At 45.5% G+C, this 14,756-nt stretch overlaps 1 protein-coding gene across 3 annotated transcripts in view; it reads left to right on the top strand.

Moving 5' to 3' along the window:
- gramd4a (GRAM domain containing 4a) overlaps positions 1-14,756 on the top strand; it is a 40,627-nt gene that overhangs the window by 5,324 nt on the left and 20,547 nt on the right. For all 3 annotated transcript variants that reach the window (XM_035611815.2, XM_035611804.2, XM_047336322.1), the window contains exons 2-3: positions 1,737-1,950; positions 5,547-5,667. In XM_035611815.2, coding sequence (XP_035467708.1) covers positions 1,737-1,950; positions 5,547-5,667 — 335 coding nt within the window. The remainder of the gene's footprint in view (positions 1-1,736; positions 1,951-5,546; positions 5,668-14,756) is intronic.

Raw genomic sequence — 14,756 nt, 5'->3', positions numbered from 1 at the left:
GACACGCCGCGTTCATCCGAATCAGGGAAGACCCGGCAGAGGAGGTGTTCTATAGGCGAATCTCGCTTTCATCCAGTCAGCACTTTTCATTCAGAGAAAAGCCTTAACGGATGTGTTCTAAATAATAGATAGATAGATTAATTTATTTTACAGTTATTTGAAATGTGAGGCTAATCTTGATCCCTGCCAGACTTCCCATGTTTTGTCTAACCTCTCATCTTCCATCTCTGAACCATGTTCGCTCTCTGTACTACGGTGGTTAACGAAACACTTCATAATGAAATGAATTGATACAAGATAGTTTGCACGTCTCCGGTTCTCAGTTGGTTAGCTGGTTAGCTGTGAGAGAATTGCCAGATCGTTGGTGTGTGTGTGTGTGTGTGTGTGTGTGTGTGTGTGTGTGTGTGTGTGTGTGTGTGTGTGTGTGTGTGTGTGTGTGTGTGTGTGTGTGTGTGTGTGTGTGTGTGTGTGTGTGTGTGTGTGTGTGTGTGTGTGTGTGTGTGTGTGTGCCATATACACTAGTCAGTAGTAACGTTGTCAACCATAACGTGCATAGACAAGCTCTGACTGCAGTATAGTAATTACTGACAGGCTGTTGCTGAATGGAAAGGAAGTCAAACTGGCCTGGATCTAAGGGAGCGAGGTAACCCCCAATCAATGCCCGGGTGAGTCGCAAAGGAATTGGATTAGATGATTGATTGATTGGATTGAACGCCACAGAGACATTTTACCAGCGAAAACACTGATAAGCTGCCAGCAATGTACCGCCACATGCTTTCTGACTCACTTACCAGTAATCCGTCTTTACTGTTTTGTGTTTCTGGTGACATCAAAGTAGGTTTGCTTAAACAATCTGCCAAATGTGTGGACTGACGTACTTTTTCTGTCATTTAGCGAGTGGGGCAGGTGCTAATTTCGTTTACCACAAGTCGGTGGCAGTCGTGAACTGGTCGCAGTGAGGAGACATGGCAGAATATTTGCCAGTAACACTTAAGCACCTGTTGTGGTTTAAAATATTTCAATGCTTATCATGATTTATAGCACTCTTGTACTGTAATGCTCACTTTTTGTGCGCATTCATTTATGAAACTTGTCTATATTCTGTCTCTATCGGTGGGATTTATTTTAACTGCAGTCTCAAGCATCTGCTGCTTTGTCCAGAGGAAACGGTCCTCTGTGGCTCCATGTGTGATGACACAAACAGCCTCCCCGATCTATCTGTCATCATTACATCACGGCTTTTCAACACGTAAAAAAACAACAACCGTTAAGCTTTGCACAGCCTGTCGCCAGCCCTGCAACTGGTCCTGCTCTGAAAATCTAATTCGGAAAGCGAGGTCTGCAGATCGGCTGCTATCAACTGTTTGGCGGAGGAGTGAAAGGATGTGGTTATCATGGGCCTAACATGGTTACTGGTTCCATGTTCCTGTGCAGGCCGAACGTGAGAGCAAATCACAAGCACTGACGAGGTTAGGGCATCGATAGCATCGACGGTTCGAGGCAAGTTTTATTTGTGTAGCGCATTTCAACAGCGAGGCGATTCAAAGTGCATTAAAGAAGAAGACAAAAACATCCTAAACCATTAGATATTAGAGAATTACAAAATAAACAGAAATAATTAGACGTACAAAAGTAAAAGGCAGTGGAAGAAGAGGGTAGACTTGCAGTTCTCTTGCAGCAGAAAGAAAATATCCCTGTAGCTCCTGTATACCAATTGTCTTCATTTGTCACTGCAGGGTTGCCGTCCGCCATGTTAAGGTAAAGCCCAGGTGCGCGGTGTTGACCATGCTAAAGCGCCTGGACAAGATCCGCTTCCGAGGCCCCAGGACGAGGGACGACTTTCCGGACCTGGCGGAGTCGCCGCCCGCCTCCGACAACGAATGTAGCGACGACGTGCAGCCGAAGCCCAAGGCGGTTCTGCGAGACACGGAGGAGCTCCTGCGAGACCCTGTGAGTGCTCACCGTGCATGATGTATATGAACGTCTGTGGGTGTGTGTGTGTGTGTGTGTGTTTTGGGTGTGGGCTTTTGAGCTACGGCCATATTCGCGGTTGATCACGTTTGAGGGAGGAAGTAGAAAGTGATTTTCTTTCATTTCCTCTTCTTTCTTTTGCTTCTCATGATCTTTTTCTCTGTCATTTTATGTTTCTTTATGTCCTTCCCTTAATCCTCTGCCTTTCTGTTTGTCTTTAGTTCTGTCACTCCCCCTCTTTATATCTCTGTCTCGGTTATTTATCATGCTTACTAGGTAAGTGATAACATATTTTTGTCAAAGAGCTGAGACTGGCCTGGACAAGCACACCCGATTGGTTTTAAAAAATGATTATTCCTTCTGTAAAAGATTATCTGACCTCAGCATGACTCCAACATCATTTCCGTAACTAGTATGGTGTTTTTAAATCGAAGCTCGATTTCCCCTCCTTACACTTTGTGCCACTGAGCTGAACTGTAGAGGAGCACGATGGACGGAGGGACTTGTTATGATGAAGAAAAATGGACGAGATTACAGTGATAAAGATTTTTTCCAACGGTGGACACAGAATAGAGACGACGGCCGGCGGCGGACGTGAGCAGAAATAGCAGCGGCGAGATGAGCCGATATTGTACGGCAGGAGGATGGAAATGAAAAATTGAAGGAGGGAACAGATTAAAGCAGAAAAAGTGATAAAGTGGACTAGGGGACATAAATGTAGCCTCAGAAAAAAGGAGCAGATCGAAAGGATGGAGAGGAAATGGTGAGAAAAAAAACCAGATAATGTTTTCAGATATTTCATCCTCCCACGCTAGATACTATTCATATTTCATGAAATCTGCAGCTCTCTCTCACGACTTGAAGTCAGCGGCACTGTCGATGGGAAGATACCAGAGTTAAAAACACTGGATCAGTCGCTCGATCGTACCATTTAAGGATCGAATGCCCCCCGGGGCGTCTTCTTCATCTTCATCTCCTCTTTTTCATCGTTCCTCCTCAAATAGACGACTGATTTAACTTTTGGGTGTGTGTGTGTGTGTGTGTGTCTGTGGGTCTTTCCTGCATCCCAAGGCCCGTTGTCAAATCAGTGGTACTACACAAAAAAAACTTTCAACCACAAAGGGCCTCGCGAAAAAAATTATCTGTGGCATGTGAGTTCTGTCCAAGGGAGTAGCCTGGATTGTGAGCTGGAGTTTTTGTTTGTCTGTGTGTGCAGTGCACTGGTGTTTGTGTGCATGATTACCAGCCCACCGGAGGAAACATCGCCCACATCACGGCAGTGATGAGTCACACACTGAAGCCCCAAAATAAACCAAGCTATCTGTGATACACACACACACACACACACACACACACACACACACACACACACACACACACACACACACACACACACACACACACACACACACACACACACACACACACACACACACACACGTGCACACAGACAAACACACATAGCATGCAGTTGCATTCAGTATCCAAGAGCTGCCGCTGCTTGATGGAAATCTCATCTTCCCTGCATAGTGCCCTTCATAGGTCCCCTCTGTTCCTTCGTGGTAGTTGCAGGGGCCCTTCACAGGCCCACCCATGCTAATACGATCCCTCCAGCCCCATGAACTGGGTCCTAACCTCAACTTCATTACCTCATCTGTTTATGAAGAGGACAGCGTGTGCCCTTGGGCTGCAAGAATACACAAACTGAGACTTTATGACACTTTCCCGTGTTATCCATACTAAATAGGTAGAATGTCACCAAGCAGATGGCGTTCAGTCCTTGAACAAACGACATGCATGTGACCTGCCTCACTTTGACTAGATCAAATGGCTCCCCCCGCCGCACCTGTCATACTTTGTTCCGTTGCATCCATTATCCATCCATGAATAACAATCGCATAATGGATAAATGTATGTACGGGAAAAAAAATACACACACCCATTTTAATTCCCTCTGTTGCACCGTCAGCCGTATCAGACAGTCGAGTCAAGTCATCGCAGGGTTAACAGGAAGTCGGGTTGGGTAAAGAGGAGGGTGCCATGGTTTCACAGGGGAGGGGGGGAAGTGTATGTATAATCAAGCTTATTGAACAGAAGCACAAACGAATAGTGACAGACTGAGTGCTTTGTTAATTTTGCTTTGGATCAAGTAAATTCAGAGGAGAGACTGAGAAGACACTTTCAGAAAGAATTTCTTCTCGGGGGGGATCGTGGCTTAATTTGATTCACATCCCTGTTGCAGAAAATGCATTCACCTCTATCCTACACCAGACAGTCCCTGGAGTTTTACAGCAGCGGTGGGACAGCAGCTCATTCCTCTGCTCGCATCAGCCTCGCTCTTGAAAAAGGAGGGGGCACACAATAATTAATCGGCCGATAATCGCCCAGGTTGACGTCAGGGCTTGACCTACTTTGGGCGACCGGGCAATCCGACCGATTATTAACGTAGACGCACGAAGGTGTGCCGATTTGACACTTTTCAAAAACGGAACGCTGTCAAAATTCAACAGCAGAGCTCCTGATGCTGATTGCTCGTAATGCAGCAACCGTTCTTTTCACTCCCGCCGTCTGCTTTCGCCTGCTCCTCCACATCCTCTCCATCTTTGTCTTGTTCTACCTCTTTCGCTTCCTCTCTCTCCCTTTTTATCCACGTCTCCATTTAATTCCCATAACCTCCGTAGATGTCCCTTTTCTCTTTATCCAAGACACACTCCTTGAAGAGAATCTCCTTCGTTTCTCTTAGAAGTGTTTCTTTAATCAGGGACACTCTCCATCTCTGTGTCTCCCCACCCGGCTGTTAGATTCTGTCTCTCTCTCTCTCCTGCCCGCTCTCTTGCAGTGAGCCCATCAACTAAAGACATTGCAGTTTGTAGACGAGACACACACACACACACACACACACACACACACACAAAACATGCTGGTTGCTGCTGTTTGGGAGAAGCTGCTGCAGTGTGTGCGTGCGTGCGTGCGTGAGTGTGAGTCTCTTAAAGGAGCCTCGCCATGGTGGAGCATCGATGCTCAGCCTGCAGAGCTCATCTTCCTGCGAACACAGCCATCTCTCCTCCTGCTCTTCTTCCTCATTCCTCCTCTCTCCATCGTGCACTCGCCCCTCACACCTTTCTCCCTCATTCTCCTCCTCTCTGTCTGACACAGGTGGCGTCTCTCAGTCATTGCCGTTCGCCCTGTTCACACACATTTTGTGTTGCTAGTTGTGTTAGTGTCCGTGTGTGAAAGCCCTTAATCAGAGGTGTGTGTGAGTCATCAGCGCTGCTTTTTGAAGAGGGGGGAATATCCTCTTTTTCGCCCTTCTCCTCCTCCTCCTCCTTTCTCCTCTCTCCTGCTGGACTTAAACCGGGAGGAAACATTTCTGTGAGTCATGCGCCAGGCTTAACTGTGTGTGTGTGTGTGTGTGTGTGTGTGTGTTAGCTCATATGGGATATCCCTGCTAGTACTTGTAATTCTAAAACCAAACACATTCTTTTCTTTTTTTCTCTGCTTGTGAATGTGTGCATGGATCCATGTTTGTGTGTGTGTGTGTGTGTGTGTGTTTGTGTGTGTGCGCTCGCGCACAGGCGGGTTCAGGGTCTCCCACCATGGCTGCGGCCATCCAGGAGTTCCAGAGATCGGAGTCAGATCGACTAAATGAAGTCAAAGGTCACTTGGAAATTGCCTTACTGGAGAAACATTTCCTACGTGAGTACACACACACACACACACACACACACACACACACACACACACACACACACACACACACACACACACACACACACACACACACACACACACACAGACCAAATGTTTGCTGGGAGCCCACTCGCCTTTCAGTAAGAAGTTATCATGAGTCTGTCGTCCAGCGGTCAGAGTTACAGTTTGCTATTTGTGATTTCCCACAGGGAACCACTTAACTCCGTTGAAAGACAGAATTTCTCTATGTTAGTACCTAGAGAGATGCCCCGATCCTGTGGCATTTAGCTCCCTCCAACACACAACGTGTATGGTGAGATTGTTTGCAGCAGCAAAGGCAGGAAAGCAACAGAACACGGAAACAGTTTACGTTGTAACCGTGACGCTGTGTTGTGGAGATTCTGCCTCTTTCAAACAGTTTCTTATCTCAAGCTCCTTTTGGTGAACGCAGTGATGCGAGGATCTTGTTAAACTCAGTTGTGGCTGAAAGGAAACAAATCTATGCTTGAAATGCTGGCACTCACTGATGTCTATCTGATGACTATCAAACTATGAGCGTCTCATGATGCCATGCCTGCTTTGTGGTTTCACAATCTTGCAGGAGGGTTTTTTTTTTTTGTTCATCACTCTCGTTTGCCGCGTGAACTCTGACCCACTGGCTGTTTATCACGACCCTGATGCTTTATAATCACCCCATGAAGCATGAAGACATGTTTTGCACAACTCAAATTTGAATAATATCCAGTTGAATCTGTGCGCAGTACTTTGTACTAGTGCTCGCTTGTACTAGGACCATCAGGAAGTCAACACACAAAGCTGTGTGGACCTCTTATCTAATCCGATGTTTAGAATTGGCAATGAGGACGCTAACATCCTGTTTTGGTAACCACAGGTTAGCGACCCTTAATTTTCAGAGGGGGAGTCGATGGAAACGAGCTGATGCCGAGCTAATGTTTATCAATTTAACATGCTTCACCAGAGGGACGCGCTGTGTCGGGCCGTCTGCGAAGCAAGTGTGTCCTCAATTACCCTACAAGCTTTCTACTTATTTATTCATCTGTTGATTCTCCCGCGCGTATCCGTATGATATTAATGTCTACAGGGAAGTTAATCGCAAAGTAATCATGGCAACATATTAAAATATAGTGCCAAACATAATATTACACCCATTATCACACCCACAGGAACATTTCCGGGACATTCTGTGGCATCTGGTTAGAGCATGCAGGAGGCAGGACATCAATCATCATCATCCACACTGCTCACTTTCCTTCTGTGTTCCCACGTGGGACATTTTTACGTACATTTTACAAGGGGACCTGCAGGAATAGTTCGGGGAAAATGTCCGGATTTCAGTGCATGTCTGAAAGCGGAGATGGTCAGAAAGGCCTGACAGACGGATGAGCGCATTGTCGATTTTCTAACTTTAAATGATTTGTTTGAAATCAGAAAATAAAAATAAGGAATAGCACCACCCTGAGTGCTGTGTTCAAATAAGGCTGGTGCTTTTTTTCACGTTGCTTCACTCGTGCGATTTTGGCCGCAGGATCATGCACAACCCGCGTGTTCTTCCCTCCACTTTACCCATAAACCTCCTCTGAACAAACGCACACACACGTAAACACAACACGTCACACTAATTCAAATATTTCAACTCGAGAGAGTGAGGGAATGACGTGAATTGTGAGCCAATCGTGCCGCGTCTCTGCATTGACTTTGTATGTAATCTCATTATGGAATTATTCGCCTGACGTTTGTTGTGAACGCACAATTATCCTTAAACTTGCTGGCCCACTTCCAATTTTGACATGAAGCTTTCTACTCAATCTCATGTCCGGTCTTCAGGCCAACCAATGCACAGTTTGATTGATTAGCATCCCACTCCGATTTAACACCAGGACCGGCACTGTTAAATCAACAGTATCCACCTGAATCACTCCTCCACGTGGCTCATAAACCATTAGAACATCCTGAGCTCTTTGCCAGTACCACCTGAAGACAGCTGAAATTGAACCCAACTACGGATCCTAATCTCAAGAAAGAACTTAAGAGTCATACGCATGGTGCAGTATCCTCTAACAAAGTGAGGGCACAACTCGAAAACAGTTCTGAAACAGAGGCTTTCTTCACAGTGACAGAGATAAACCGAGGGTCAAAGATGTGATGGATTATCTGTATACATCCGGGCCGTCGGAGCAATGAATGGGCGATGCAGAGGCAGGGAGGGGGAAACTGTACACCCCCCTCAACTCACACACATTTCCATTCCGTGTCGAACGAGGTGTTTCCAGGGCTTGTCCTGTGCCTGTGCAGCACGTTGTCAGTCGCGTGGTGTGCAGAGAGCATGTTTGTGTGTGTGTGTGTGTGTGTGTGTGTGTGTGTGTGTGTGTGTGTGTGTGTGTGTGTGTGTGTGTGTGTGTGTGTGTGTGTGTGTGTGTGTGTGTGTGTGTGTGTGTGTGTGTGTGTGTGTGTGTGTGTGTGTGTGTGTGTGTGTGTGTGTGTGTGTGTGTGTGAGAAAGAGAATACCTCAGGCTATGTCCTCCCCCATAATGCCTGCGCCTGAGTTAAAAGGGCTGAATCCATTGTCACAGTGTCAGGCGGCAAGCTAGATGCAACCTTCCTTCCTTCCCTTCTGTTTGCCCTTTCCTTGCCTCCTCCTGTCTTGCTTCCCTCCCTCCCTCCCTCCTTGTCTTTTAAAGAATTCCTCCAGGGCTCTCTTTGCCTTTCTCCTCCACATCCCGCTGAGCTGCTCTTTCAGATTTCTGCTCCCGCCATTCTGTCTCGTCTTCATTTCTGGATCAGCCTCAGCTCTCTCAATTACCCTCTTCTCTCTCTCTCTCTCTCTCTCTCTCTCCTTTCTCCTTGATTTGATTTCCCTTTCCCTTTTTACGCTGCCTCTAGTTCAGACACAAGCAGTATCCTGAGTTTCCTCTAAGATCTGACAAAGACACGTCATCTTAGCTTTACCTAAGATGGCAGCCACTTTCATTGCATTTTCTAAGGGGAGGAACCGTCATATGTGTTGCCTTCTGTTGTTGATTGGGAAAAGTTAGTAGTACCTCTAGGTAATGGTTTTTTTTTTTTTTTTCCCCCCTCTCGTTTCACATTACCTCAGGTTCTTTGTGCTTCGTCCTGACCATCTAATTTTCTGGTTATCTATTTCTCTCACGCCTCTCAATCTCCGGACCTGTCTCTGGCCTGTGCAATCGTACTTCGGGGAACACTGAAGCATGAGAATCCATTAGCACCTAATGGGAGTCCTAAGCTCCCCGCACTGCACTCTAGTTATTGTGAATTCTATTTCTGCCATTTTTCCTGTGCACTGACACTGGGCTTTGTGCAGTCATCATGTCAGAGAACCACGAGCGTGTGCGTGTTTGTGTGATTCCTCGCACAGTACAGCCACCTTTAGTAAGACCTACAAAAGTGTGCGTCCGTCATGTTCTCAGTAGAGAACCGACGAAACACGGGCTTAAACACTTGTATACAGTTTGTCATTAGCTGGAGCTAATGAGATTATCGAGGTGACACAAAAGACTCCTTGTGGCAAAATGTTATGAGTGTATGTGTTGTGTAAAAGCTTTACTGATACTATAGGAAACACACAACATACCATTATAGGAAAGGTCTCCTTTGCAGATTGCACAAAGGATGTGATGTTGTTCTGGTTTATTTCAGCCTGTAATATTTACCGCAGACGTGGCTGTTGTAGCTGTATGGGTTGTGCAAACTCTGCCTCGCCACTTAAGGATCCTGGGAAACAAGCACTTCCACAAAACATGTAGATAAACATGTTGTTGTTTTTTTTACACAAAGTATTTCAACCTCTGAGGATGAAAGTATACACAGAAAGTAGCCATCTAGATTATGGCCATTATGCTAATTTATACAGATCTACCTTTCGGCCAAATGACCCTGCGTAACACCATAGTGGGTCCGGGAACATAACCAGATGCTCGTGATTATTGCTGCTGAGACAAACATTGTGGTCTCTCACATGACGTTACATGTGTTGTGGTTGTTTTTTTGTTTTGTTTTTTGGTTTATCATCTTGTGATATCTGATCGTACCTGACCGTCCTTTTATTTCCTTTGCTGTTTTCTGAATGAGGATCACAGTGGAAAAGAAAACAACTCATCATTTCAAACCCCATTGTGTTGGTTTTATGTTCATTTCTCTAATGGCGTATCAACATTTAACCCAGAGAAATGATTTGGGCTTCTTGGATTTCACAGAGTGAACTGAGTGTAGGCGTTTCTCTCTCTCTCTCAATTTCTCCCTGTCTCTCTCGTTCTCCCTCCCTGGGACTTCTTTGTTTCAGCTGCCTAAAATAAAGCTGGGGCCCACGCATACGCTAAAACAAACACACTGCTTAAGTGTATTGTCTCCTATACTTCACAGGAGGCGTGACTTTCCATGCCATATGGCGTGTGTGTCACAGCTAGCTTTTGTTGTGATTGACCCATGCTATTCTTAAGGTACTTAATTGGTTAATTTGTAACCATGTTTCCGAACTTGAGATCACATCGAAACAGAAGCCTAACACACACACACACACACACACACACACACACACACACACACACACACACACACACACACACACCACATATACAGTGGGGGTCGCGATGCCCTTCTGCTGTGCTCCCTTCCTTCCTTTCTTCTCTTTTTCCTCTTCCCTTCTCTATCCTCTCCAGGTCCTCACTCATTCCCTTTCCTCTCATCTATTCCCCTCTGTCATATTTTTTCATCTCCCTGAGTGATGTGTATGCTCACACACCCCACAACAGACCAATGTCGTTAGTTTAAAGGGCCAGCAGTGGCTGCTCTTTCTCTTTATGTTTATCATCATTATGAATTAATGCGTAAGTGTAGATATTCATTCTCGTTCTCGCTCTCTATCTTAGTGTTTTGTGATGTTGCTTGGTAGAGCTGTGTGCAGTGCTCTTTGGCTTCTGTCAATCTCTCTCTCTCTCTGTCTCTCTCTCTCTCTCTCTCTCACCCAAAAACGTTACCGTCATACTGACCAATTGGCAGGACCGGGAGAAATCCCACCACGTGTTGGTTGCTAGTTAAAACATCCACAAAGTTTTCTACTGTCTTCAGAAGGCAGACATAATTCAGCATTAACCTGGTGGATACAGTTACATCCTTGACTGTGCTAAAGGCATACAGTTTTCATTATGCTTGCAGGCTGCACACCCTGGAGATACCATTAGTTGTGTATATATTTTGTACACACAGAGAAAGGGATAAAAACAACACCCATCTATGCCGGCGAGCAGGGTAGTAGTCATCTTGTCTACCCTTCCTTGATTATATGCGGACTGTGCTGCTTCATCCTCTGTTATACAAACGTGCAGAGCTTTGCACAGTTAGAGCTGTACAGCTGCAGCCACCGAAAAAACACGCAGATGTAAATTATGCAAGTGTTCTACCATAAAACTGCTCTGTACTCTGCTCTTCTAGTGTGTGCGTTTGGGTGTGTGTTTCTAAATGATCAACATGGGAATATATATAAATGATTTCTTTTTAGTGTGTTTCTTCGCCTGCGCATACTACACACCAGGATTTACGATGAGCTCTCTCAGACGCGCAGTTACCTTGGGTGACAGCCCTGTGATACCTATGAGATTATTAGAGTTCTGGACGTAAAAGCGGACGGATGGATGGACTAGAATCTAGGACTGAACTTACCCCCCTGCTGGTGCCGAAATGGCCTAGTGCCAATGGAAAACACCATGTAATTTTATGTGCAGGCTGCATTGTTTTCGCTTTCATTGCTTCCTTTCTCCCCTGCCTTCTTTCTTATTCTCTTTCACTCCTATCTCTAAACGTCACTGTCTTTCTTCCTCTGCCCTTGTGGTCTTGTTTTCCTTTCCTCTTGCCTACTTTTTATTCTTGGCGTGTTGTGACCTCTAGCTGATTGTCTTTTAAGTTTGTTTTTTTATTATTATACTACCAGCCAGAGCTGAGGAGCACACACACACACACACACACACACACACACACACACACACACACACACACACACACACACACACACACACACACACACACACACGCGCGCGCGCATACGCACAGATGGACTGCCTCACATTGTGTGTGTAATTGCCAGTCTCTGCCTTAATTGTGGTTTATTGGTTTTACTGCTACTAGTTCTGTGACATTTGAAAGGTGTGTGTGTGTGTGTGTGTGTGTGTGTGTGTGTGTGTGTGTGTGTGTGTGTGTGTGTGTGTGTGTGTGTGTGTGTGTGTGTGTGTGTGTGTGTGTGTGTGAGTGTGAGTGAGAGTGAGAGAGGCTGTTCTGTTTGAGGTTGTGTGTTGAAGGTCAGTGCAGGGGAACAGGCCACACGCTGTACTCTACAGTGACTGGCTGATCAATACAGTGTCCTAGCTGCTGCCCTACTTCATACTGTGCAGGGGAACACACACACACACACACACACACACACACACACACACACACACACACACACACACACACACACACACACACACACACAAAGGCTACACGCATCCAAGCACAACCAAAAGCTAATGGATTCAGAAGAGATCAGCCACAATAGGTGTGTAATGCAATGTGTTCCGTCTGGTACTATGTGAACCCACTGGTACTGGGAAACCACTGAGAATAACAGCCAAGTTTCTCATTCCCCCTTCTGACATAAAACAAAAAGAATGGATATCAAGAGATATGTTTAGACCCCTCTTCTCAATTGCAAACTAGTTTTCAGACACTTTCAGTTGCAACACAGAGTATTCGGGTGTTGACATTCTCCCGACGTCACTGACGTCCGCGGAAAATTCGTATGGCGTTTTGTGTGAAAGCACCATAAGGTACAGCCTACAGCTGCCTTGGGAATGCAATCAGCCCTGGGTTTATATCTGCCCTTGTAATTTGTGTTCGTGAAAGTGTTGAAATAATGGTTGACACCAAAATCTGATATTTTTCTCAAGAATTTCAATGCAAACAAATGTTCTACTGTCAGCCTGAATTCAGCAGCCCTGAGAATAGACAAAATGATATACTGTTTAAAAACGTGAACATAAAAATGGTCGTAGTCACCAGGTCCGGAAAGTGAAGCTAACGTGGAAGTGCCTGAAACCTGTATTGTCTCGAAAGACCAGCAGAGGGCGACTCCACTGCCTGCAAAAATAACTCTCTATGAGAAAAAGACTGTACTCCTCACTTGATTTATAACGTCAGTAGACATTTTACTAAGGAGTATATGATCTCAATCGCCTAATCTCAAGTCTTCTTCAACACAGCGTGATCATTTTGTAAACTGTGGTCTCATTTAGAGTAAAATAGGCGATAAAACATGAGTTACTTCTGGTTTCAAAAACCAAGATGGCACTGGCCAAAATGCTGAATTCAAAAGCTTCAGTACGGCAGTTCTCAAACCAATGGGTCATCGTGGGTTGCTATGATCTAACCTCGTCTGCATTTGTTTACGTTGATCTGCCACATGATTTATAACAAAAGTACAAAATATCATCATGACAGTCATGACAGTGCCTAATGAGTAAAATATAACTGAAATTCATGTCCGCAATGGGTGACATTGCGACTTTGGAAGTAAAAAAAGTGAAGTTACGGTGAAAAATGGAGGTACGAGGTTACGGAGCTAATTATGGCCGTAATTGAGTATTCTATGGGACAGTGCCTCATTACTCATACTTGTTCTTCGTGGGGTGATGATGATGATGATTCATCCTCCATCCAAATGGGCAGCCACAGTACATGCTGCATGATAATGAAGACGTCATGCTCGGTGCTTCGCTAAGGACCGTTCTGTCATAGGTGAGCTCTGTTCTCCAGGAAATTAAGTCCCGAGGCAGAATGGGACCAGACGTCCCAGACAGACGGCGGGGGTTTCTGTAATTAAATCATCGAGTAAGTTGAAATTCATGTTAGCTCCGTATTAACGATATCTCATTCTTCATCTGTTTTTCTCAATGTGCTGTAGTCCATGTTGCAGTTTTACAGTTTATATTACTGTCTTGAGTTTAGATACGGTGACTTTTAGTCGTGTGGTCGCTGCAGAAGAGCATGTGAGAATGAGACAGGTGGCCATGTGGGTAGAGAGAACACTCACACACTCAGTGTTTTTGAAAAGGCAGCATGCCCACAACACACTGTGCTGTACGTTCTGTCACAGACGTTGAAGTTTCACCAGTCTAAAGCAGCATTTATCTCCCTGGATACCCGAATCTACAAGCAAAAAAATGCCGAAATGTCATTTTGTTTTTCTTGCCGTCTCCCCTGCTACCACTTGGTTCCCCCGGTGCTCGGCGGAGACTGCGGCGCCTTGACCCGGCAACGATGATGTAATGAAATCTATGATGTGATTACTGTCCTCCAAACAAGCAGATGCTCTCCTCCCCGCTGACACAACATTGGATTATGAAACGTTGTTTATCTAGGTTATTAATGGCATGTTTATTTCATCTCGCCTCGTAAATATTTGAGGCGGGCTCACAGCACAGGCAGCGACACAAGAGAGACGGATGTGTAGGCAGAGGGTGAAAGGGGAACAAGCGAGAGAAATCTAGGTCACCTACAGATACCAAGTGGCAGAGTGCAAGGAGGCCACAGAGAGGACGGAGGATTTTAAAAAGACAAAAGGCAGACGAGCTGTCGTATTTACTCCGTTCACTCCAAGTGTAACAGCAGTGAAATGTAGACGTGTAAAGAAAATGTTTTGATAAAACAGCAGTTTTGAAAATTCATGTTCTGGTCGTGACACTTGCACAAACATAACATGTGCAACAGGTTTCCTTTCAAAGGCAAAGGTCAAACTGAAAGAGCCTGATGTTATCGATGTAGATCAGGTGCTGAACTTCGTCCGTTCCCTTCTCTTTTTAATGGTCGCTGTCTTGAATGGTGTATTGACATCGGTTGATTGGCCGTGGCAAACACCGTGGTGAGTGGTGACACTGTGAGACCGATGTGAAGCAGCTGATTCTCCCTTTCTCTCTCTCTCCCTCTCTCGGTGTCCGTCTTTCTCTGATTCCCCCCTCCCATACCCCACTTTGCCCCCACCTTCCTTCAATGAAAGGAGCCATTGTCTCTGGCCTGGACTGAAAAGC

The sequence above is a fragment of the Scophthalmus maximus genome, chromosome 12, assembly GCF_022379125.1.
Source record: "Scophthalmus maximus strain ysfricsl-2021 chromosome 12, ASM2237912v1, whole genome shotgun sequence".
Taxonomy (NCBI): Eukaryota; Metazoa; Chordata; class Actinopteri; order Pleuronectiformes; family Scophthalmidae; genus Scophthalmus; species Scophthalmus maximus.
The sequence above is the reverse complement of the archived record's forward strand: the minus strand, read 5'-3'. Positions and strand labels throughout refer to the sequence as shown.